Genomic DNA, 27,082 nt, shown 5'->3' on the forward strand with positions numbered 1-27,082 from the left:
TAGCAAACTGTTGAGAGTTAGCTACCATATTCTCAATGAGGTTTCTAGTGGCTGCGGGAGTCTTATCAACTAGGGCTCCCCTGCTAGCTGCGTCGATCATGCTCTTATCCATTGAGTGTAACCCCTCATAGAAGTATTGGATCAGCAGCTGGTCACTTATCTGATAATGGGGGCAGCTAGCACATAGTCTCTTGGAACGTTCCCAATATTTATACAAACTTTCCCTTTCCAGCTGCCTAATACCACATATTTCCTTTCTTATTGAGGTAGCCCTTGAGGCAGGGAAAATTTTTTCCAGGAACAATCTCTTGAGGGTGTCCCAACTTGTAATAGAGCTAGGTGGAAGATAATACAGCAAATCTTTAGCCAAATCCATAAGAGAGAACGAAAAAGCCTTCAATTTCACATGCTTTTCAGGCACACCTTGTGGTCTCATTGTAGAGCAAACAATATGGAATTCCTTGAGGTGTTTATGTGGATCTTCACCTGTAAGACCATGAAATTTAGGCAAAAGATGGATTAGACCAGTTTTAAGAACAAAAGAGGCATCCACATCCGGGTATTGGATACACAAAGTCTGGTAGGTCACGTTCAGTGCGGCAAGCTCCTTAAGTGTCAGGTCATTTTCTGTCATTTCTAAAGGTTCATAATTTAAAGAATGCAGAGAAGAATATATGGAAGATGGAGAAGATGGTTCCTTAGTATACGCAGAGTTTTGTCTATTTGTCCTAAGGTTCCTAAGATTCCTAAGGAATGTCCTATCAATTTCAGTATCTAGAAGACATAAATCTCTCGGATTTGATCTGGTCATTCATTAGGAATTAGCTATGGGAATTGAAAAGAAATTAAATGAATGAGGTAACTAAAGTGCAAATTATGCAGGAAACTACTATGCAGAAAAATTAAATACAATGTGCAGTGAAAATGAAACAACAAGTGTGCAGTCCTATTGATTAAATTCTGCAAAATTATGCAGCAAAAACAGGGCAATTGTGCAGCAAACAAAAATGCAATGCAGCAACTAAAGTGCAGAAATTAGATTTCACAAAATGCAGAAAACAACAATTGGTTGTACCTAAATGCAAGATATCTATACTTACCTATAAAACTACAACTATACTAAAGTATTCACAATGCAAAAGTTCAAAGAGAATTCACTAAACATGCAGAAAACGAAAATGAAAATAGAGCAAATAACATGTTTATGAAAAATCAACACCAACATCCCCCGACAACGACGCCAATTTGATGATTGCGTTTTCATGTTGTGTTTAAAAGATTTGTCGCAAATCCTCATCAAAATTTAAATAAATTAATGTAGTACTAGGGATACCCTAGATTGTCTCCCATGAACATTGACTATTAATCTTCATTAAACATGTTGAAGGCATTAATTGAACAAGCAATTAAAATGGAGAGTTTTGTGGTTTCAAATCAATATAAAGAGCAGCAAGCAAACAAGTTTAATTAATTCAAACAATAGAAAGCAGCAATCCTTAGTTCATCCACATAGATTCTATCCTCATTCCACTCAAGATTTAACACTCATCCTCTCTCCCATGAATTAGGTTAATTTAACAAGCGAAAATCAACCTTATGGTCCCAACGAAATTACACAATTTGTTAGGCTCTAATCCCTCATCCCAAGATTACGCAACCTTAGAATTAAACCTAGGATTAAGCAATCCTTAGTTTAGAATCTCCTTAAAATGAATTAGGGTTAATTAAGCAATGTCTCCCTCATTCACTATTAATTCAATTCAAGAGGCAAGGAAGAAGTAATTCATGAAAAGAAAGGAGTTATATTATCATTAAAATCAAGGAACTCAAGAATCTATGTGAACTCACTAAGGATTACACAAAATTTAGCCCTCCATGAAAATGGGGGTCAAAAACACAGTTTGGAAATGTAGAAAACTCATTGGCATTAATGTAAAAGTAAGAGAAATGAGAAACCAAACCCTAGGTTGGACCCTTGGCTGTCCCAAGGTTGCCCTAAGCTCTGGAAAATGTCCTAATTTAGTAAAGAAGAGAAAAAGTACGAAAAGTGTAAGAGCTCTCTACCCTAATTTGGCAAAAATCTATTTATACTAAGACTGACGCCCTCCAAACTGATTACTTTCATTCTTTCATAGTAGACACACGCAGCATCAGTTGGTTTTTGCCTTTCTATAGTGTCCACTATCAACTTTGATAGTAGACACGTGCAGCACTGGTACAATTTGGGCTCTCTGGAGTTGTCACTATGAACTTTAATAGTAACTACGCACAGCACCTTCAATTCTGCATGCTTTGGAGTTGTCACTATGAACTTTAATAGTAACTGCGTGCAACACCTTCAATTCTGCACGCTCTGGAGTGACTACTATGAACTTTCATAGTAGCCACGCGTAGGCTTAGTGGATTCTAAGCTGCTGTAGTCGTCACTTTTAGCTTTGAAAGTGAACAATTTGGTCCCTTTGCTGGAAGTAGCTTGTTGTAGTAGTCACTATCAATCTTGAAAGTAGTTACTTTCACATCAAATTCTTCAAAACCCAATAATTCTTCAAAATAAGCTTAGGGATTCCTGCCACGTTATTCAAATGATCAAAACATGTAAAATAAACTATCTAAATCAATGTAAATTAACCAAAAACTAAGAAACCTATATTATTTAGCCTAATTGGAATATTCATCTTATTTACACTATCTAAGTCTATTCTTTTTTTTATAAAAAGTAATAAATGATGTATAAAAATTTAGTAAAATGTGGATTCATCAAGTATTCGTCAAGAAGATCCTATATCTCCCTTTATTTTTATTCTCTGTTTAAAAGACTTGTTCATTTGATTCAATTTAAAGTGAATGCAAGTGATTGGCATCCTTTTCAATTTGGTAGGGAAGGCCCAAATATATCTCATTTGTTTTATGTAGATGATTTAATCCTTGTAGATGAGGCATTTAGGGATCATGTTCATGTAATCCAAATTGTCCCGTAGTTATTTTGTGATGCTTCTAGTTATGAGATTAATAAGGAAAATTCTCTATATTTTTCTCTGCAAACACTAATATAGATACAAAAAATATCCGAAGTAAACAATTAAGAATTAGATATTCTAATAATCTAAATTCTTTTAGAACTCTAATTTTTAGTAGAAGATCTAAGAAATGATTATATCCTAATTTAATTGATAAAATTAGAAAAAAAACTTTCAAATTGAAAGATTAATTATATTTTCTTTACTGGTAGAATCACTTTAGCCCAAACTAGCATGATGAGTATTTCCAAATTATATAATGCAATTTCAGTTAATTTCTTTAGGAATTTGTGAGAAAATTAACAAAATTTGTAGAAATTTTGTTTAGAGTTCTACCCCACTAATAAGAAATGTCATTTGATTTTATGGAATAAGATTTGTCAGCCTAAATCTTATGAGGAACTTAGATTCAAGAATATTCATCAAAATAACTTAGCCTATATGATAAAATTGGCGCACTAATAAATAATCCTAATAATTTTTATATAAGGTATTATTAGAAAAATATAATTTTAATATTAATAATTATCCTGTTATTCTTTATTTTGGTCTTTGTTTCGTTGTTTGGAAGGGAATTGTTAGTATAATGACAAACTTAAACAAGGTTGGTAATGGTTTAAGAAAAAAAAATGGAGTAATATAAATCTACAATTTAGCTGATCATTTGATTATAAGATTCTTAAATCCTATTTAAATCTTCTTATGGCTTGCTTTAATAATGAAAGATACTGGGAGAAAATTACTTTATATTTTTGAATAATCCTATAATTTAATTAGAAAATTAATTTCTCCCCAATTGTCTATGAATAACATGTAACTAGTTAGTACCCTTCAATGAATGAAATTTTCTCTTTAAAATTAGCCTATAGCCTGTTATTTGAATTTGTTCTATTGCCTAACTCTAATAATGCTTTATTTGATTTTATCTAGAAATGGCATAGACCTCCAAAAATAAAGCATTTCCTTTGAAAGGTGGCACATGATAGATTACTAGCAAATGAAGAAAGAAAAGACAAGAGAATTTCATATTCTAATATCGATAGTATTTGTAATAATGGTCTTGAAACTATGATGCATGTTCTTAAAGTTTGTCATGTTGCTTCTAAAATGTAGAATATGTTAATTTTGGATACTAATTGGGTGTCTTTCTTTAGCTTTAGTTTCTCTAGATGACTGTCCTTTAACACGAATAAGAAAAATTTAAATGGAGTTGATGACTAGAATATTTTATTTGGTGCTGCAATTTGACTTCTTTAGTTAAATAGAAATGATTGAGTTTTCAATAAGAAAACATAAATCTGAAGGCTTTTCTTTTAAAAAGAATGCATAGTTATGAATCCTTCCATAATTCAGAAGACTTGTAAAAAAGAATTTTTGATAGGCTAGACTCCACCTCCTTTTTGTAGATTCAAGCTTAATGTGGATGGATTTGTTCATAATCTAATTGGAGAGACTGCTCTTAGGGAATTGATTAAAGATGATCAAGGTGGTTTACAAGTAAGTTTTACTAAAAGACTTGGTAGAGAATTTATTTTGTTTGCTAAACTTGGGGCTCTTCTTACATGTGTTAGGCTTGTTAAAATGGTTAATCTAGAAGGGGGTATTGGTGAAAATGAGATCTAGATTAGTTGTTCATTTGATTAGTTGGTGAAAATGGACTCTAAATTAATTATCTATTTGATTGATTCTCATATTTTCTTGAGACATAGACTATATCATATAGTTAGAAAGATTAGAAACTTAATTCAATCTTGTAATAGTTAATTTATATCATATATAAATAGAGAAACTGATTAATGTGCTGATTTTTTTAACTAATTAAGTTTATTAATTACTTAAGAATAATGTTTTATTTAAGAATCCTCTCTCCAACTTAAAGGTCTTCTTAAAGAGGATGTAATGGAAATTTGTTTTTCATATTAGTTAGATGTGTTTGTTGTTTGTTGTTTGTTTTAATATAAAAAGAATAAAACAATTAAACAATATTTTCTTACAGTAGGTGTATATGAGCTTGTAACATGTATATGGTTAAACATTTACTACTATTTTAAAAACTTGAACAATTCTAAACATTGCATAAAGCTCGCTATCCACATCAGTTGAGATTAAGTTGAATCGAGTAACTCAATTGAATTAATTAACATCTAAACTTTAAAGAAATGAACACAAAATTTCTTTGATTGAAATGAATAGTATAGTGTTAAAAAAAATAATCCAGGAGTCGAAGTAAAAAGAGATGTTATCAAACTATTAAGGATAAAAATTCAAAATATTAATTGTAAGTATAATTTTAAATCCAAACCATTTGTCTCATAGTAAAATGATGTTTGAAAATTTATATAAAAATATTTTTTTCAAAATTATAATAAAATTTAAAATATAAATTTTTATATTAACAAGTATTAATAAATATTGCATTAAACTATACTTGTAATGGCATCCTAATTGAAAAGTATTTGCCATCAAAGTTGGTTGAAATAAAAGCAGCAGAAGTTACAATGAGAGAGCGTGGAAAGTGACAATAGGGCAGATAGCAGTCAAGTTGGGGATAGGAGAGTACACCCAATGAATATCTAAAATAGTAGTCTAGTGAGGTTTCCATCACTTCTATTGACTTTAGTTTTACCTGTGAAACAGATTCTCACACCACTCATACGTGGGACCATTATAAGCTGTAATCATAAATCCATGGTGGAGCTAACATCCATAAAAGTGCACACATCCAAATGCCTTTAACATTTTTTGGAGGTACACACTTCAATTCCTAAGAAAGATTGAGAAGAGAGGCAAAAACTCGTACATTTAATAAGTTTATGCAATAATAAAGGGTAAAATGAATATAAAAATTATTAACTTGTTGAAAAATTCTTATAACTTTAATCTCTATATATGACATTTTAATTTTTATTTATCTTTTCCATGAAAAAATACACTACTATTATTGCTTCAATAAAAAATCAATTTGTAAATTTACTTTTATATAAAAAATTAAATATAGAAATTAAAGTTACAATTTAACCATAATATTTTAAATAAATTATGAATTTGGTATTAATGGGGCACGCCAACTAACCTGCGATAGAGGCACCCAACTTACTAAAGTTAATGACAAAGGTCTGTGTCAAGTGTTGGACCAACGCTTTCACCGAAACAAGAAAAGATTGTTTGGCAGTTTGTCAAAACTGTAACAAATCTTAAACTATACATTTGTACTTCAGTGGCTATTGTCTCCTTTCAATTAAAAGAGTATGCAAAATAAATAACTAAAACAATTTTAAATTAATATTATATATTATATTGGCTCCTTTTTTTATATTTGATTTTTTTCAAAGTTTAAAAAATATAAAATTACGAAAGTTTAAAATTTATTAATGATGATTTTCAGTGTAGGTACAAAAATTTAAAGAAAGTAAAAAAAATGATAAAATTTCAAAAATCGTTAGTAGTAATTTTTTTAAAAATATTTAAAAGTTAAAAAAATTAAAAGTTACTAATAATGATTTTTAAAAAAATAATTAAATATTTAAAAGTATATAAAAATTGCTATTGGCAGATTTTGATCAAAAGTCGTCGATGATAAAAAATCATATTTTCATAAATTTGCCAAAAATTTCATATTTTTTAAATTTTAAAAAAATTATATATATAAAATTAATCCATATTAAATTACATTGTTTTATTTTTTATATACATTTTAATAAATAAAAAATAATAATATTTAAAATACTTGTGAAAGTCAAAATAGTGTGTACTTGATTTTATTTGATCCCGTGAACTTGTGTCACCAAGTTTTTTGTTAACTTAGCAGTGATCAATCTTTATATTTTAAATAAAAGTTAATTGTTAAGAACGTAAAATATTAATAAATTAATTTATTTTGCAGTTTTTTAGAGGTTTATTTTAAGATTAAAATTAAATATATAAATTATCCTTTTCTTTTGCAATAATTATTCTATTTATTTACATCTTTAATTTTGTTGTAAATTTTGAAAGTAAAAATTATCATTGATTTTTTATTTTTAATTTATATAAATTTTTATATTTTTGTAAATATTTATTTTTTATATTTTATCATGAATAATTATAAAATATTTTTATAAAAATTATATATAAATAATTAATAAGCATGTCTATTTTTCAACTTTTAAGATATAATACATGCTTAGAAATTTATATTAATAAATTTATTGTACATTATATAGATATTATTAAATTAGAATATTTCTTTAAGAAAAACGTTATATGCCTTTCTTAAATGTAATACATTTTATAAATTTTAAAAGAGTCAATACTTTTATTACAATTTAATAAAATTTAAATGAAAAACTAAATATTAAATATAATAAAAAGTACATATTGTAATTAAGAAAATAATAACTCATAATTAAAATGGCTTTTATTTAATATAACTCTCTGTTTCAACTTTTATTTTTAATCGGTACGTATCAATTTTTTTAAAATAAAAATTATAATAAATAAAATTAAATAAATACATATTTAAAATTTTAAAATACTATGAAAAGCTCAAATTTTATATTTAGAATGATAAATATTAGAACTAACTCTTAAAAATTGTTCTCATTTGAAATATCACTTTAAAACGCTCTCAAGCAAGAATTAATATGAAAATTTCAAAATTTAATTTAATATTAAGTTAAAAATAGTTAATATGATAAAAAAATTCAAACCATCTTTTAAAACACTTTAGTTTCATAAAATAATTGAATTTGTTTGAGTAGTAATACTCATAAATTTTATATATAAGTTGATTAATATTAACTTAAGAAATAAAATGATTAATTTATAAAAAATATTTCTAAAGATTAAAATCAGAATTAATTTTTAAAAATACTTTTTTTTTTGAAAAATCACTTAAAAAGCATTCTTATTCAAGAACTATAATTCAAAATTTATATATACATATTGATTGATTATTTTAAACTGAACAGTTAAAAAAATTTATTTGATTTTTTAAACTTAAGAAATTTTAAAAAGTAAACAGAACAACTATTAATAACAAATATTATATAATAATAAAACATAAAGCTATATTTGGAGGCAATATAATAAATAATCATTGATCAAACATAAAGCTAACATCAACATTCGTAAAGTACAGACATAAAAGTATGGTTGGTGCGTCGTAATTAAATGAATAATGATCATTTAACATTTTTTAGATTACACACATTCAAATGAGAAAAGTCAAAAATTAAGAAAATCGGGAAATTCTTTTAATATATTATATAACTAAAACGAAATAAATAAATAAATGAAAATTAAGAAAAGATATATTAAAAAGTTACGGTTAAATTTAAATTGGAAAGTCTAGAATAGACTGTTGGGAAATAACTGATTAAAAATAAAAATATATTTTAAAAAGGTATAATAATATATTTTTCATAATTTTTAATGTATTCTTAATATGTTTTATGTATTAGTTTTTAATTAATAAATAAAAATACTAAATTTATGAGATTATGAACTTCAATGCCCAAACGAAACTGCTTTGGAAGTCATTATATAGCTTCTTGACTAATAACTAGAAACACTTTTTGGTTCCTCGTAATCGGACACGCCAGCTAACTTGCAATAAGCAGACACTTAGCTTCTTATGTGAATGAGAAGTGAGAAGAAAGTACACGCCCTCTATCCTATCACATAAATTCCATGTAAGAAAACTGAAAAGGGTGTAAAAAAGATTTTACTATATTATTGAATTCTTTTATAAAAATATTAAATACACTAAATCATATTTATAGAATACGACTTATTCCATTTTTTTCTGTAAGTAAATTTGTTGCAGTTTAAAATATAATTATAACAGTTAAAAGCTTCCAAATATTATCACAAATTTAATTATATAAAATCATAGAAAAAAGATGAGTCATATTTTATAAATATAACTTATTCTATTTTGACAAATTTTTAAAAAAATACTAAATTTAGTAACTTTTTGGGAATGCCTATGTGAAAAAGTCGTAACAGGTTTTCAGATCTGCTATAAATCGTAACCATCGATCATATTTTCGTGGAAACTGTGCAAAATAAAAAGTAAAATACATCAATATTTGACTATAATTAAAGCAGTCCAGATATTTAAGTCACTTTAAAGTAAAAGCAAATGAATCCTCCTTTTTCCCCTTTCATCCTTTATCACTTTCGAAAATCAAACCGTTTATTATTTACAAGGTTAATTAGATAATAATAATAATAATAATTACTTGTAATTAGATTTTAATTTCTAAAGAAATGGAAAGAAGAAGGGATATACATTTAAAGCACGTGAAAAAAATCAACTGAATCGTTCGAGTCTAATTTAGAAAATTTTTCAAATGAATTATTTTTCTTCACAAAATGATTGCAATCCTTGATGAAAAAGAAAAAAAAAAGTTCAAGGCTCTTAAAAAGAAATAAAAGGATAGGTTTAGAGAATTTTTATCTTTTGATAACTCTAACGTTATTTGTTTTAAATGTAGAAAACTTAGATACATCAAAACCAAATGTCCAACTTTAGAAGATAAAAGTAGTTTTCTTAAAAAGAAAAAAAAAAGTCTAAGAGCTTGTTTGATTTAGTTTTGATTTTAATTTTTAAAAATTATATTTTAAAATAATTTTATAAAATTGTTTTTAGAAAAAAAAATTATTTGATAATTTAGTTTTTAAAACTATTTTTAGTTAAACTTTTGTTAGTTTTAAAAAAATAAAAAAATAAAAACAAAAATACCTAAATAGTAATTCTGTTTTTTAATTTTAAAAATTAAGAATAAAAATTTATTTTAAAAAATAATTTTTAAAACTTACATTAACAAATAATTTTTTGTTTTTTATTTTTAAAAATAAAATTCTATTTAAAAAAGAAAATAAACAAGCTCTAATTATTTCTTTTTTAGACTTCAATGAATCCAAGTCGAGTTGAGAAAGTTTTTATAATCTTAAAGAATATAGATGATATTTTTGAAAAATTTTAGATTAGGACATAATTTACAAGGAGAATTTTTGAAATAAGAAAGGTCATCTGTAATGTGCTTAATAGAAAGATAAAAGCAAACAAATGGAATCTTGATAATAGATGCTTGTGACATATGATGAAAAAAAGGTTTACATTCCTAGAACTATGACCTTATGAAGAAGGATACGGTGAATTCTAATATTCTTCTTTCTTTTGTAATAAGTGTGTTGGTTTGAAAGTATTGCTTTCATTTAAGTGATTCAAAATTGAGCCTGAGCTGTCAACGGGAGTAGTTTAAAATTGGATGGCTAAGATTAAAGGTTGAAGAGGTTAACAAATGTGGAGAAGAATTATATGTGAGGCAGATAAAGATGAGTAATAATGTAAAACTGACAGTTTGTGTTCTGAGAGAGCATTGTGGTCAATTCTAGTGCTGAATTTTAGGGTATGAGATCTCACAACAAAGTGAATTAGCAAAAAATGAAGCCTTGATGAGAGAGGTAGCATAGTGTAGGTTTTTTTTTTTTATTAGAATAGTTGAAATACTTAGTCGTAGACGAAGGTTAATAAAAATTTACAGTGCAAAGATCAAGGAGAATAGGACGACAAAGGGATTAGGAAAGACAAAATGGCCATTATAAGAGAAAGTTGAAATGGATTTGCGTGAAAATGAGGATGGAAACGAAGAGGTTTGCATAGGCTTTGTGTATTTTAGTGAATGACCATAGTTGTTATATTCCAAGTAACGTGTATTATTTATATTTGTTATAGGTTGTTGTTGAGGAATGCAATGTTGATGTGGAAATGGCAAGTTCAGATGAAGTTGGTATGCACAATGATAGGTACGTTAATTTTATTGATTTATGTAGCAGTGAGATTAAGAGAATGGAATTTTTGAGTGTTGAGGAAGGTTATAAATTTTATAATGAATACAACAAAATGAATGTGTTTAATGTGAGGAAAAACAAACAGGGTAAAAAAGAGAATAGCGATGTTGTGTAGCAGCAATTTGTTTGTTCAAGACAAGGTTTTCGACGAGAAATGTACAAATGTAACCCCAATCGACTTAGGGACCACAGAGCAATTACTAGGTTTGGTTGTGAGGTTGAGATGAAGATACATGTAAATGTAGATAGAGAGTGCTAGGTAGTTTGTCGATTCCTTGATGATCATAATCATAATTTAGTTTATGAGAATTATTATAGAATGTTAAGGTCACATTGCAAAATGGATGATAGTGATGTTGAACAAATGCAGAGAATAAGGAAGAGTAGTGTTGCAACATGCAAAATATATAACTCATTCGTTAACCAAAGAGGAAGTTATGATATGGTTGGGTTTTGCAAAAAAGATATGTATAATCAAATTGAGAGAAATAGAAGAGGAGAGGATGTGGATGTAAAAGAGGCAGAAAAATTCTTCATAGGCTTGCGCTTTAAGGATCCCAAGTTGTATTGGGGTCATAAGGTTGATTCTAATGGGAGATTGTTGCATATGTTTTGGTGTAATGGTATAAGTCAAATTGATTATGACATCTTTAGAGATGTTGTTGCTTTTGATGCTACTTGTGGGAGGAATAAGTATAAATGTCCTGTTGTAGTTTTTTGTGGTGTCAATCATCATAAATAGACATGTGTATTTGGGTGTGTTATTATATCTGATGAAAAAGAGGATATTTATGTATGGGTTCTTGAACAGTTTATAACATAAATGAAGGATAAGTGTCCTAATTGTGTGATTACTGATAGTGATATATCAATGAGGAATACCATTAGGAAAGTTTTCCTAACTGTTCATCATCGATTGTATGGCCGACATTTAATGAGGAATGTGACATGTAATGTTTATAATGAAAGGTTTAGTAAATTGTTTAAAGAATGCATGCTTGGTGACCTAGATATTAAACAGTTTGAACAGAAGTGGGCTTCCGCCACTGAGGAGTGTCATTTGGGAGGTAATGTATGGGTTGAGAAATTATATAAGAAGAAGGAGATGTGGTGTACTACTTACATTATAGGTAAATTTTTTGTTAGCTTAAGGACAACCTCAAGATATGAGGGTCTACATTCTCAAATTGGTAAGTGTGTTAAGTCACGAAATAACTTGAGAGAATTTATGGAGAATTTTAAGCAATGTATTGATAACATTTATAATAATAAAAAGGAAATGAATTTTAAGTCATATTATGGTCATCTAATGCTTGTAAGTCATGTAGTTATATTGGAGAAATTTGCAGCAACGGTGTATACTAGAAATGTTTTTAAATTTTTTCAGGAAATGTTATTGAAGTCAATATCTTTAATAGTGATTGATGTTATTCAATGCCTTTCATCAAAGATTTATATTGTTATGAAGTGTGGTCATAGACCAAAGCAATAAAAAAATTGTTTGGAAGAATAAAAAATGGAGATATGTTGTTCTTGTCTTACAATGGAGATATGTTTTTGGTTTACCGTGTCCTCATATTGTTGCAGTGCAAGTGTACCTGCAGGTTCACTACCTACCAAGTTGGCTCGTGTTAAATAGGTGGACAAAAATGGCCAAGAGAAGTTATAAACAAGATGACAATCAAATGGTAAGAAATGGCAATGAAATCTCATTGAGGAGGAGTTGGTTTGGACTATTATGTGAGAGTGGAAGATCGATGTTCTAATTGGCTTATCAAAGTTACAATGAGATTTCTAATGTTAGAGATATTCTGACAAAAGAGATGTAGCAGCTAAAAAGAAAGTATGGACATGAACAACCTGATTTTACTAGTCAGAACTTCAATGACTATGGTGGAATTGATGCGGCCGACCCCATTGCAAACACAAATACGACAGTCGATATGTGCAATGGTCTTTGTTATGCTTGTGTTATGTGTATACTTATTTTCTTTTAAAGTTAATGTTGCAATCATTTAACTAACCATGACGTCTTCATATTATGAATATGATGTTGTATGTTGATGATGGTATGAAATGACTAGGAGTTATGTACGTGTGAGCTATATAGTTGTTGAATAAAAGTTGTGCATTTGTAGTGTTAAGTGGTTGTTGTGAGGGTTTGAGATCAATTAGTAGGTGTGATATGTGAATGATAACCTAAGAATTATAACCAAGGACTTGTATTGCCTCATTCTAGAAAGAATTAGGAGTTATGGATGCAAGGTGTCTCTCTCAAGCAAGGTGTAACACCTTAATTTAATTTTCAAATAAATAAATTTTGTAAAAACAGGAATAATAAAAACTTTTCATTCAAATAATCCCAATGCATAGTTCAACAAAGTATTTCAAAGTAAGGATGAATTACAATTTGAATCAAATAATCGCTACAGGACTTAATTAATACATTTCAATTTCAAATAAATATTCTAAGTCCTATAGTAGTATCATCCATCCCTTCACTGAGTCCGATATTGATCATCTTGGTCACCTAAAAAATAAATGTAAGGGTGAATACTTTATACTATCGAACACACACAAGCATAGATACTCACCGTGCACACTCCACATGTTTTCTAACATACTCTACTTAAGTATCATCAATCATAAACAACACTTTTCAAACATTCCATTTCAATTCACAAACCGGTGCAGTGAGCACTGCACCAACAAATATTTCACACGGCTCACTGCATGTAGCCATGCTCACTGTGGCACTGTGATCACAATTTTACACCATGGATGGTCGCCGGTTAGCCCTCGCCTCATGGATATAACGTGTGCAGTCATGAGTCCCTCGACAAAGGTGTTAGTAAGAGGCCAAGTCAGGAGGAGAGTTTGTGGTCTGTGGTGCACCCACGCTCATTGTTAGTGTCACTACCACCCTCTCTTCCCCAAGGTATTTCTACTACCCTCATCTTCTACACCTCTAATGTATCGCTGAACCATTCATAACTTCCAATATATTCACAATCGCATTTAACATGCCATTTACACACATTTTAGCCACATTTTCAATTACATATAGTATTCATGTTCACTCACAGCATATATACCCACATTCACTTACTTCACGTTTGTCACAAAGCTAAGAGAACACTAACTAGCAAGTGTACTAGGTAGTTGTAGCAAGTAATAAAATTTGGAATTCAGTTTGACTTAATAACTAGTTGAGTCAAACGAATATTGGAGATGTTTTGAGCATTTGCAAAAAAAGCAATAAACTGTAGAAATCAGAAAATCATAGCAAAACAAAGTGACGAATTTTAGTAATGAAATGATGTGTGAATGGATTTAGGATTGATTTCACCTCTTCATCAATTGCAAAACTGAAGTAGATATGAACTCTAAGTTCCTTAATTGATTGATGATCAATTTCGCTAGATTAATCAAAGTTCAATTCCTTGACTCATTGATCCTAATATTCAATTAACTACCCTAATTTCTTAGGTGTAAATCAATCAAACATTGCATCAAGCATTGGAAATTATGATATCACAAGATCACGAATTCTTATCGCTAAGATATCCATAACCTTGACATTCAATTCAGATCTAAGAAATTAACTCAACTTCCATTGATGAAAATCCTCTAGGTTCAATTCAATTGAATAGAAAATTCAAAAATTGCATTAAGGGAAGAATTAAATGTTTAATACAATCAAGATCTTAAAATCCAGATCCACAATCAATTTACAATATCAAAATCGGATCCATCAATCCATAAGAAAAAGTAATCAGAACATGTTCATAGAAGAAAAAGAGAAAGAAAGAGTAGAAGAAGAGGAGCTGCAAAATTTCTTCATAAATCCAATCCCCAACTTGATTCCTCAACGTCCAGAGCTTGGAAGTCGCCCACAATCTCCGTCTCTAACTCTCCTAAGGTGTGAAAATGAAAAAAATGAGAAAAGATCCCAAGTTTCTGAGCTTTTCTACAATTTATAAAATTCCCGCCTTTCGTGTATTATCACTTTTCTGCACTAAAGTAACCACGCAGAGGCCGCATGTTCACTTTCGTGAACGAAAGTGATCACACGCATCTTGCTATGCTGGGGAGCTCTCTGGAACACTCACTTTCACCAGCGATAGTGACTATGCACACTGGAATGCTCACTTTTGCCAGCGATAATGATCACGCACACTTTGCTATGTTGAGGAACTCTTTGGAACGCTCACTTTCCCCAGCAAAAGTGACAACGCGCATCTGTACTCTTTTGAAAAACTCTCTGGAATGCTCACTTTTACCAACAATAGTGATCACGCCCAGATTCCCCTTCATTTCCAAGCTCTGGAACAATTACTTTCACCAGCGAAAGTGATAACGCTCAACACATCTTTATCAATTCTTGTTTCTTGTCTCCAAATTTGCTACTTTTCTTCTATCTTCCTCAATTAATCCTCCAACCTTATGATCTCAACTCAGAGTTTCTTGCAAAATAGGTTCTAATAAGTACTTTTTACATAGAAAATTCACAAAATCTAAACAATTGAACTATTTAGAAATGAATTGAACATTCTATTATCTTTATGAGTTTTCCAACTTTTTCCATCATGTTTTTCATATCAAATGTATTAAAAACTAAGGTAAAATACTAGTAAAATCTGCATTTATCACCACCCCAACCTTAGATTTTTGCTTGTCCTCAAGCAAACCAGAACATACAAAGGAGGATTCAATGCATTATCAAAACAACAATGAAAATCTTTTTACATGGACTTCATTTTCAATTTGTACAGAATTCTTCATTCCACATCATTCCTTCCAATTATCCTTTCAACAAATCATTCATGCATTTAGTCACAATGAAAGTCACACTCAACAAATCTTTTAATGCTGAATCTTACAAATTTGAGCTAATGAACAACAAAGCAACATGTGAAACATCAATGAAAGATATCATTACCACTCACAAGGAAGTGTTTCCCTCTCACTCATAAGTGTTTAAGGTGAGTGTTTACCCTCAATATCATTAATTTTACCTCACCCTACCATATGCTTGCCCATATTCTCAATCTTCTCTGCTTAATACAATCAATCACACATCAAGAGGACTTTTCTTTTTCCAAAAGAAAAGAGACATTTTGAGTGAATGAACTTAAAAATAGCATGGAACTGCATTATTTTTCAATAATTCCCAGTATTGAACAAAATGGGAAACAAAACATGCAAATCCAAAAGAAAAGAGACATTTTGAGTGAATGAACTTAAAAATAGCATGGAACTGCATTATTTTTCTATAATTCCCTCAATTATGCAGCAAACAGATTCGTTCATGCAACAGAATGAATCTGCATTTATCAACGTATTAAAAACTAAGGTAAAATACTAGTAAAATCTGCATTTATAAACATTCCATACACACAACATTTCCAACACAATCCATATCCATCAATTTATTCCATTATACATACTATATTCTGCACAATCTTTCCATCACAATCTCACTACAATCAATCAATTCCATTAAAACGCTCACATTCTAAACCATCCACATTACAATACATCGTAAAATAACGGATTTAGAGATATATGAGACAGGGTAGAGTCCCCCTTTACCTCAAATCGAAGACCCACAACGTAAATCAACAATGGAAGCGTCCCCTACACAGATTTCATCCTAAATACATGGAAGAATCCCATGAGAACCAAGGAAAACTAAGAAAACAGAGAATGGGGATGAGAAACTGAAATCCTAACTCTTAGAACTTACCTCTAAACACCCCAAACTCAAGCACAACCTTCAATCTTGCTCACAATTGGCTTTGGAGGTGATTTAATTGGTGAAATAGGGTTGGGAGTCAAGAGAATCAAAGAGAGTTTGAAGAGAAAAGAGTGGGAATGTGTTTCCCAAACCTTAAATCCCTCAAATACCCTTTTGGTCGTGACACTCTTGCTATAGCGACACCCGCTCTCGCTACAGCAAAAATCCCAGAGGAAACTGCACTCTGGTTCCTGCAGAATCTCGCTACAGTGAGACTGCACCTAGAAATGCGCCCTCTTCTGTTGCGTTCTTGATGCAACGAGGAGTCTCTTGCTACAGTAAAAATGCAATAGATTCATGTCTTTCTCTCAGGGCCTTCTTGCTACATTAAGAATGCCTCTGCAGCACACACTTAGCCTATTTTTCAGTCCAATTCCAACTTAACTACTAGTCTAACATTCTCAATCAATTCACACTCCTTCACACTTATTCACATCATAATACAATCAAATACACATATCCACATCACATTTTAATCATATTATATATATATATATATATATATATATATCTTCACAATTACATTCACATCCAAATCATCACACAATCAAATGCATATTCATACATCAATTCACATATTTATCTCAATAATCAAATAGTTTACAAAACTTGGGGAATTACAACTCTCCCCTCCTTTAGGGAATTTTGTCCCTGAAATTCAACCAAATTACATAAATAATCTCGGATATAGTTCCCTTATTCTACTCTCGGTTTCCCATGTGACATCTCCCTCATCACTTGAACTCCATATCACTTTCACTAACGAGAATTCCTTGCCCCTCAACTGCTTAACACGGTTCGTAATCCTCACCGAGTACACATCATAGGACAAGTCCTCCTTCACTTGCATCGGGTCAAGGTTAATCACGTGAGAAGGATCTGACACATATTGCTTGAGTTGTGACACATGGAACACCGGATGTAGATTTGAGAGATTCGGAGGTAACACTATCTGGTACACTACAGGACAAATTTTACTCAATACTTCAAACAACCTAATGAACTTAGGAGATATCTTATGAGATTTCAAAGCTTGATAAATCCACATTTTACTATACTCTTTAGTATAGTTTTATTAATAAATAAGTAGTAAAGTGCTAAGTAAACTTGGAAATACCATAAAAATTGCATTAATGTTCATAATTGTGTAAAAAGTTTAGAATTTTAGATTTTAGTCCAATTCTAAACAATTTGACTTAAAAAGACTTAATTTTTTGTGCAGAAGCTTGAGATCAGAATTTGAAGTTGATATTGAAGTGAAAAAAGTAAAAGGATTAAGCCTAAAAGATCAAGAATTAGATGATAAATGCTGGGTGTAACCACTTTGAAGAAGAAAATCTATAAGATCAAGAGAGTAGCAACTCTAAGTGGTGAAAGTAAACAGTCCAGCAGTAGAAATCCTAAAAAGACCTTGCGCGTGTACACTCCAAGCGTTGAGAGTAGCTATGCCCAAGGCTAATTTACTCACTCTCAATATGCACGTCCACTCTAAGCACTGAGAGTAGCTATGCAGTAAGCGCATGTCCACTCTAAGCGCTGCGAGTAGCTAAGCGTGAGGCTTTTCCATACAGAACACTTACATGTGGACACTTTTACCACTGAAAGTGTCCACGCAAAATAACAGAATTTTGAAAACAATTTCTAATTGTTGACTTTGGACGATTTAAGTTTCTAATTCAGTTGTAGAAGCTTCTAGAAGACCTTTCATGCTATAATTCTCAGAGATTAAAATGTGGAAGTGAAAAAGGAGAGAAAAACATTATAAATAGAAGTTAGAAGTTCAGATTGTGGCTTTTGTTCATTATTTTGTTATTTTCACTTTGTAAGTGTTTTAACTTCCAAGGGAAGTCAGAGAGAGGGATTGGGAGCAACTTTCAAACTTCATTGCTAGAGGAATCAGGGTGAAGATTGAGTCTTGGAAAATGTTCTTTTGCTCCTTGTCTTCTTTTTCTTTGACTTCTCCTTCTTCCATTGTAATGTTGTTCTAAACCTTTTTGGTTAGGGGTCTATGGATCCATATTTGATATTGTGATGTAATTTGGATTTGTATCTTGATATTTTAATGGAATTAAGTGCGATTCTATTCTTAATGCAGTTATGAACTAATCCTTCATTCAATTGAACTTAGAGGAATCTTTATTAATGAAAATTGAGTTTATTTCTCATATCTGAATCATATGCCTAGGTTATTGAGATCTTAAGAATAAGTACCATGATCTAGTAATCCTATAATTTCCAGAACTTAATGTAGTATTTGATTAAATTTTACCTAAGGAATTAGGGAGGTTTAATTAGATATTAGGATCAATGAGGCAAGGAATTGTCCTTTAGTTAAAGAAGTGAAATTGATTATCAATCAATTAGAATTCTCAAGAGTCCAGAAAATGATTTTTTTGCAATTGAAAATCTAGTGAAGTGATTCCTAACTATTTTTCACATAGCATTTTCAATCTAAAATTCGTATCTTGTTTTACAGCATTTTATTACCTTTTAATGTTCTTATTTTTCATCCTTTTACATGTTACAAATCTTCCAAATGAATTGTGTGGCTCAACTTATTGTCAAATAGTGAAGTGGTAATTGAAAATAAGATCCTTGTGGACGATACTTGGGACTTATATTGATTTCCAAAATTTATTACTTGCTACAACTACCTAGTATACTTGCTAGTTAGTAGTTCTCTAATTCTCGTAACAGAGCTTTCCCAACTCCAGTCACAGTTGAGACCTTCAAAAACACATGGTCACCCACCTGGAACTCCAAATGCTTCCTCCTTCTATCATAGTAGCTCTTCTGTCAATCTTGTGCAGCCTTCATCTTCTCTCTGATCATCTTGGTTTGCTCACTTTGCCTCTGAATCATATCTGGCACACATAGAGATGCCTCTCCAGTTTCATGCTAACACAATGGTGTTCTGCACCTTCGCCTATATAAAGTCTCAAACAGTGTCATCCCAATGCCGGCGTGAGAACTGTTGTTGTACGTGAACTCCACCAGTGGCAGACATTCTTCCTAAGTCCCCTATTGCTCGATACACAAACTCTCAACAAATCTTCCAGGGACTGGATGGTCCTCTCTGTTTGACCGTCGGTCTGTGGGTGATAAGCCGAACTAAGTCTCAACATAGTACCCAATGCCCTCTGCAGGCTCTCCCAAAACCTTGAGGTAAACCTTGGGTCTCTATCATACACCACACTGGTTGGCACTCCATGCAGCCTAACTATCTCCCTCACATACACATCCGCCAACCTCTCTAACTTATACTTTATATTGATCAAGAGAAAATGTGCAGCCTTGGTTAACTGGTCCATAATCACCCAAATAACATCATGATTGTTCCTGGTCCTCAGTAAACCAGAAACAAAATCCATAGAAATGTTGTTCCACTTCCACTCAGGGACTTTTAATGGTTACAACAACCCAAGTGGACGCTGATGCTATACCTTTGCCTTCTGGCAAGTTAGGCATTTGGCCACATATTCTGCAACATCCCTCTTCATCCCATTCCACTAAAAGCTCTTGCGGAGGTTCTGATACATCTTGGTTGTACCGGAGTGAAAACTCATTCTGCTCTTATGCGCCTCCTCAAGTATCATCTACTTCAGCTCATCCACTTAGGGAATGTACACCTGGTTCTGAAACTTAATTACCCCGTTCTCATCACAATGGAACTCTAAGTTCTTTTCCTCACTCTCTTGCCTCATCAAGTCTTGCTAGAAAGCATCTTCCAGGTACACATCTCAGACATACATCAAGAAGTCATTGTGGATTGTCGTCGCTTCGAGATACAAACTCCCTGGCCTCAACTCCATAGCCAAGTTCATGTCCTGAAACTTCTTAATCAGCTTCATCTCTTTCACCATCATTGCTATCACATGCAATGATTTCTAACTCAAAGCATTGGCCACCACATTCGCCTTGCCAGGGTGGTAAGACAATGTAAAATTATAGTCCTTTAGAAATTCCATCCATCTCCTTTGTTGCATGTTCAACTCCCTCTTATCAAACAGATACTTTAAATATACCGCTGCTAGATGCTATTAAACAGATTCCTAGGTATCCAAAATTTTGAAAGAGCTATGTACATACAAGAGGAATTTGAAGAAGAGGGCAGTCCAAACAGTCTCATCCCTATCTCAGTCCAGCCTTCCATAGAAATGTGATGATCCACGCACATTCTCCATACCTTGCACTATTGGTAAAGCAACATTTACTAATGCCATCTGCTGTGTAAAAATGCTACAATTGGGAGACTTGAAGTCAACCAGTTTGATCATTCAATTGGCAAACCACAGCATAGCTCAGCCTTTGGGAGTGCTTGAAGATGAGTTAGTAAAAGTTAACCAGTTAATTTTTTCACTTGACTTCTATATTCTTGATATGCAGGATAAGAATTTTACATTGATTCTGGGAAGGCCATTTTTAATGGCTGCAAGTACCAAGATTGATGTTCATACAGGCACATTATCTATGGAATTTGGAGAGGACACAATTCACTTCAATATTTTTGAAGTCATGAGACACCCAACTGAAGGCCATTCCATGATTATTGATCATTCTATTTTTCTGATTTGGACATTGATGTAATTCCTAGTTGCACCTGTGATAGTGGCATGTGTCCCATCTGTGCTGAGATTGATACTGCTATATCCTCTGTTTTGCCTTCCTTCGCAGGTGCAGATTCTAATATTTCTATGGCTATTGATGTTTCACAGTTTCCTTCATCATCCATGCAATAACTACCACCACTAGAGCTGAACCTTTTGCCAGACCACCTTAAGTATGCCTATTTAGATACAGAGCAAAGGCTTCTAGTAATCATTTCCAGAAGCCTTCGTGAGGACCAGGAGGAGAAGTTGCTGAATGTTCTGAGAGTGCACAAGAAAGTCATTTGCTGAACTTTGGCTAATATCCCTAGAATCAGCCCAGCCATATGCATGCACCGAATTCTGTTTAAGGATGAGTCTAAACCTGTGAGACAGCCCCAAAGAAGACTCAATTCCACCATTATTGATGTAGTGAAGAAAGAGGTGACCAAGCTACTGATGGCTAGAATCGTCTACCCTATTTCATATAGCACATGGGTCTCACATATGCAAGTGGTGCCTAAGAAGTCTGGGATAATGGTTGTGCAGAACCAGGAGAATGAGTTGGTTCCCACCATAGTTGCCATCAAATGCAGAGTATGCATTGATTATAGGCAGCTCAACCAAGCTACCAAGAAGGACCACTTCCCTCTCTTATTCATTGATCAGGTCATAGAGAGGTTAGCAAGTAAGTCTCACTACTATTTTTTGGATGATTTTTCTGGTTACATGCAAATACACATTGCTCCTGAGGACCAACATAAAACCACATTCACCTGCCCTTTTTGCACTTTTGTATATAAGAGAATGCCTTTTGATTTGTGCAATGCAACTGCTACTTTTCAACGGTGTATGCTGAGTATGTTTTCTGATTTGATTGAAAATTGCATGGAGGTGTTTATGCATAATTTTACAGTTTATGGTTCCTCATTTGATTCATGCTTGCATAGTTTGACCAGAGATGTGTTGAATATTACCTTGTGCTTAATTATGAAAAATGCCATTTTATGGTAACAGAGGGTGTAGTCTTAGGACATCTTGTTTCTGAGAGAGGAATACAGGTTGATAAAGCTAAAATTGATGTTATTACCTCTCTATCTTACCCCGTGTCTATGCTGGAGGTGTGTTCTTTTCTTGGACATGCAGGTTTTTACAGGAGATTCATCAGAGATTTCAACAAGATTACCTTGCCACTGTCCAGTCTTCTGTAGAAGGATGTGCCTTTCATATTTTTTGATTCGTGTAAGGAGGCATTTGAGGAATTGAAGAGGAGACTCACTACACCCCCTATCATGCAGCCACCAGATTGGGAGCTCCCCTTTGAGTTAATATGTGATGCCTCAGATTATGCACTTAGAGTTGTATTGTCATGGAGAGTAGGTAAATTTCTGCATGTCATAGCTTGCCTTTAGAACTCTTGATACAACTCACGTAAATTATACCACCATTAAAAAGGAGCTTTTAACTATTGTGTTTGCATTAGATAAATTTCACTCCTATCTACTTGACTCCAAAATAACTGCCTTTATAGATCATGTTGCTTTAAAATTCCTACTGAAGAAGCCAAATGCTAAACCCAGGTTACTGATGATGCGAGATTTTGCTACTCGTTATGCACAAAGATTGTCGTTAATCCTCATCAAATATGCAAAGAAATGTATGCAATACTAAGGTGTTGTCCTAGGTTGTCTCCAAGGAATTTTTGGTTGGGAACATACATCGAACAAGTGTAAACATATATTTTAAAGCAAGTAAATTAGGGGGAGGTTTGTCAATTTCCAGATTTTAATCCAGAGCAAAATGTAAACTAGTAAAATTCAATCAATTAAGAAGAGTAATCCCTAGTCAATCAATGAGTTCTATCACTATTCTTCCAAATGATTCAATAATCCCTTATTTTCCCCTTGAATTAAGTTAATCTAACAAGCAAAAATTAACTTTAGCATCCCAATTAAAATTAAGCATCTTAATGGGCTCCAATCTCTATCCCTAAGATTAAGCAATCTCAAAGATTAATCAAAATTAAGCAATTTTGGATTAGAATTTTGTTTGGGTAATTTAGGGTTCATTAAGCAATGTTCCCCTCATGCAAATTTCATTTCATTCAGAGATTGGGGTTAATAAGTCCAAGGAAATAAAGAGTAATATTGCCATTAAACCCAAGAATTCAAGAACCATGTGAGTTGACTAAGAATTACAAGAGAATTCATCAGCCCTCCATATGGATGGGCTTCACAAATGAAAGAAGGAAATGCAGAAACGTAAGCAACATTAATGTAAAATCAATGAGAATCCAAAGAGAAATTGGAAATTAAAACCTATAATGGACCCCTGGCTGTCACCTAAAGATCCTAAACTCTGCAAAATGCTCCAAAAGTGGCAAAAGAATCTAAGGAAATGTAAAAGCTCCATACCCTAATTTCTCAAATTCTATTTATAGTGCAGAAATTTTCGCCCAAAGTGACAACTATGGTTTCATAGTGATAACGCGCAGCGTTTCAAAGTGATTACGCACATTCCATAGTGATAACACGCAAGGTCTGTGATTTTGGCCTCTCTGAAGTTATCGCTTTGGAGTCCATAGTGAACACTACAAGAATTTGCTGAAAAAGACAGATTCTAAGCCCAAACTTATAAGATGGATGCTCTTACTTCAAGAATTTGATTTGGAGATCAAGGATAGAAGTGGAACTCAGAATTTGGTAGCCGACCACCTGAGCAGGATTGAGGGAGTTCTAGACTCTATTCCAATTTTAGATGATTTTCCTGATGAACAACTCTTGGAGTTGTATGCTTCACAGGCACCCTGGTATGCTGATATTGTTAACTTTCTTGCTGCAGGCGTTTTTCCAGCAGGTGCACCAAAGGCTAAAAAGGATAGGATAAGGAGCGATGCCAAACATTACGTTTGGGATGACCCTTATTTATGGAAATTCTGCAGTGACCAAGTCATTAGAAGATGTGTGCCTGATGAAGAAATTCCATCCATACTGCAGTTCTGTCACGCCTCAGCTGTAGGAGGTCATCAAGGGCCTCAGAGGACAGTAAGAAAGGTGCTGGATGCAGGGCTGTATTGGCCATCTATTTTTAAAGACTCATGGCAAGCATATTCTACCTGTGAGAGATGCCAAAGAGCGGGAGGAGTAATTACATGGAGACAAGAGATGCCCCAACAGCTCATTCTCTATTGTGACATCTTTGATGTCTGGGGTATTGATTTTATGGGGCCATTCCCCTCCTCTTTTGGTTTTCTTTATATACTTCTTGCTGTTGATTATGTCTCAAAATAGGTGGAAGCTAAAGCCACCAGAACTAATGATGCTAGAGTTGTTGCAGAGTTTGTTCGTAGCAACTTATTTTGCAGGTTTGGAATTCCTAGAGCCATCATTAGTGATCAAGGAAGTCATTTTTGCAATAGGACTATGGAAGTCTTGTTGAAGAAATATGGAGTTGTACACAAAGTTTCCACTGCCTACCACCCACAGACAAATGGGCAGGCCGAGCTCTCTAATAGAGAAATCAAGAAAATACTTGAGAGAGTAGTGCAGCCCCACAGAAAGGACTGGAGTCGCAGGTTTGATGATGCCTTATGGGCACATAGAACAGCATTCAAGACACCCTTGGGAATGTCACCATACAGGGTGGTCTATGGAAAAGCCTGCCATCTGCCAGTTGAGGTGGAACACAAAGCTTATTGGGCAGTAAAGGCTTGCAACATCCATTATGATTCAGCTGGAGAGCAGAGGAAATTACAGCTGCAAGAGTTGGAGGAGCTACGTCTTGAGGCCTATGAGAACTCCAGAATTTATAAGGAAAAGACCAAACAATACCATGATAAGAAGATTTCAAGCAAAGAGTTCTATGTTGGTCAAAAGGTTCTCTTGTTTAATTCTCGTCTTAAACTCATGCCTGGAAAGCTCAAATCAAGGTGGCTTGGACCTTTCATTGTTACAAAGGTATTTTCCCATGGTGCAGTGGAGATCATAAGTGACTCCACTAGCAAAAGTTTTATGGTGAATGGGCACCGCTTGAAGCCATTCTTGCAAAACTCAGCTATCTTGGAAGAAGTTGAAGAGATTAACTTGATATCACCATGCACCAACCTACATATTCTTCATTCTTGTCACAGTGGACAGTTTTAAATTTTGAATCTGATTCATGCAAAGACCATAGAAAATCCCTATGCACCAAGACCTATCCAAGGTGTCCACTTCCATTTCATAGTAGTCACTTTCATGCTAAGGTAAGTGAATCCACTCTCTGTAGTTTTCACTTTCAGCCTATAGTGATCACTTTGAAGAGGTTTTTGGGTCATGGATTTGCGCGTCATCACTCCCAGTTCATAGTGAACACGCGCAAATGACTGGAATATAGAAGGCTCTCTGTAGTTATCACTTTGGTTCCATAGTGATAACTACAGAGGCACCTCTTGGACTAATATTGATGCGCGTAGTTACTCCCATCTCATAGTAACTACGCGCAAGCCACTTCACCAAAATCCATCTCTGTAGTTATCACTTTCACACCATAGTGATTACGCACGCCACTTCACTTGCTAAATACAAATGCGCGTGTTCACTATGGTTTGAAAGTGATAACGCCAGAAACCTATATAAACTGAAAGTGTTCACTCTCTCACCCACTCTCACTAAACCTCTGAGCACTCTCACCCCCGCTTCCAATCTTTCTGCAAATTCCCTCCCCCTTTGCATTGGTTTGTGCTAAGACTCATCCAGTCATATAATTTTGCACCTCTCTTAGGCTCCTATCCAAGTAATTCTTCAAATTTCCCTTGTTTCCACATTAGGGTTCTTCATTCAATAATTTGGGGTTTTTAAATTCTGGGTTTTCGAATTGAAATTGCTTGGGAAAACATGATATTCTGGGTTTGTTTGCATGATTCGAATGAATAGAGACTGTTAATTTGATTAAATTTTCTGCCTCTATCTGATTAACCCTTAAAGTGCCCACTGTGTTTGGGGTTTTAAACTGGAGCCTCATAAATTGTTATTTCTGCATAAATTCTGTTGGTTGAGGTGTCAATAGCTTGATTAAAATGGACAACGGGTGTGTAGTGGGTGAATTTCTGTAGTTTCTCTCATCGTCGAACCCTAAAGTGCTCACTGTTGTTTTTACAATTTTAATTTGGGGCTTCAAAAAATTGAGGTTAATAAATCTCAACTACAATGTGGAGTGTAATTGTCTGTTTGGAAGTGATTACAGAAGTTAATTGGTTAATTTATTGCATACTGCATTGTCCAACCCTAGGGTAGTCACCCCAAGAGTGCTTACTTTGCATGTTTTAATTGGCAATTCTTGGACTGAAACTGATAATGCACAATTTTCATTATAGGATGCTTGTCTGTTTGTAGGATGCTGGAGCATTTAATTTGGTTATTTTGTCAAATTTAGAATTATTGGACCTTAGGATAGCCACTTCTACTTGCAAAAATGCTTGAAGTTGAACATTCTACTATGTTGGTGCTTGTGTATAATGCTTAATGTGTGCTGCAACTGTTAAATTTATGGCTAAGTACACAACCCTCTTTTGTGGCTCTGGTTAATCTGGTCCTGAATATGTCCCCATAGTGTTTCCTAGAATTTGCAAAAGTGACTATTTGATCTGAAAATTAGAATGGCATTTGGGGATATTATCATTGTTGCCCTTCCACTGCACACACTCCATTGGCCCTGTGCAGCTCTTTAATGTGCTAGAAATCTGCATATAATGCATCATACATCACTTTCACCTTGCTGTCCAGTTGTATTCATAGTGAAGAATTCTATTGAACTTTAATCTAATTGCTTCATCTTCCTGATTGCTTTTTGAATTCTGTGCA

General features: G+C 32.8%; 2 protein-coding genes across 2 annotated transcripts; one reads left to right on the forward strand and one right to left on the reverse strand.

The window, feature by feature from the left end:
* The first annotated feature begins 10,622 nt into the window (after nucleotides 1-10,622).
* LOC113859469 (protein FAR-RED ELONGATED HYPOCOTYL 3-like) lies at nucleotides 10,623-12,622 on the forward strand. The gene is made up of 5 exons (XM_027492236.1): nucleotides 10,623-10,658; nucleotides 10,741-10,811; nucleotides 11,175-11,565; nucleotides 11,686-12,046; nucleotides 12,444-12,622. Exons 1-5 carry the CDS (start codon nucleotides 10,623-10,625, stop codon nucleotides 12,620-12,622), a joined length of 1,038 nt encoding a protein of 345 aa, XP_027348037.1.
* Nucleotides 12,623-17,323: 4,701 nt separating this feature from the next.
* Nucleotides 17,324-17,704, reverse strand: LOC113859470. Its single transcript, XM_027492237.1, has one exon. The coding sequence runs from the start codon at nucleotides 17,702-17,704 to the stop codon at nucleotides 17,324-17,326; it is 381 nt and encodes a 126-aa protein (XP_027348038.1).
* Nucleotides 17,705-27,082: the final 9,378 nt, after the last annotated feature.

This window comes from Abrus precatorius, unplaced genomic scaffold, assembly GCF_003935025.1.
Source record: "Abrus precatorius isolate BTA unplaced genomic scaffold, Abrus_2018 Scaffold2, whole genome shotgun sequence".
Taxonomy (NCBI): Eukaryota; Viridiplantae; Streptophyta; class Magnoliopsida; order Fabales; family Fabaceae; genus Abrus; species Abrus precatorius.

Bases quoted from the DNA above. Each gene is read 5' to 3' on its own strand.
- LOC113859469 (XM_027492236.1), top strand. From the start codon at position 10,623: ATGGATTTGCGTGAAAATGAGGATGGAAACGAAGAG. The intron at 10,812-11,174 runs GTACGTTAATTT...GAATTATTATAG, and splicing joins GTTGGTATGCACAATGATAG to AATGTTAAGGTCACATTGCA. The intron at 12,047-12,443 runs GTAAGTGTGTTA...ATATTGTTGCAG, and splicing joins GGGTCTACATTCTCAAATTG to TGCAAGTGTACCTGCAGGTT.
- LOC113859470 (XM_027492237.1), bottom strand. From the start codon at position 17,704: ATGTGGATTTATCAAGCTTTGAAATCTCATAAGATATCTCCTAAGTTC.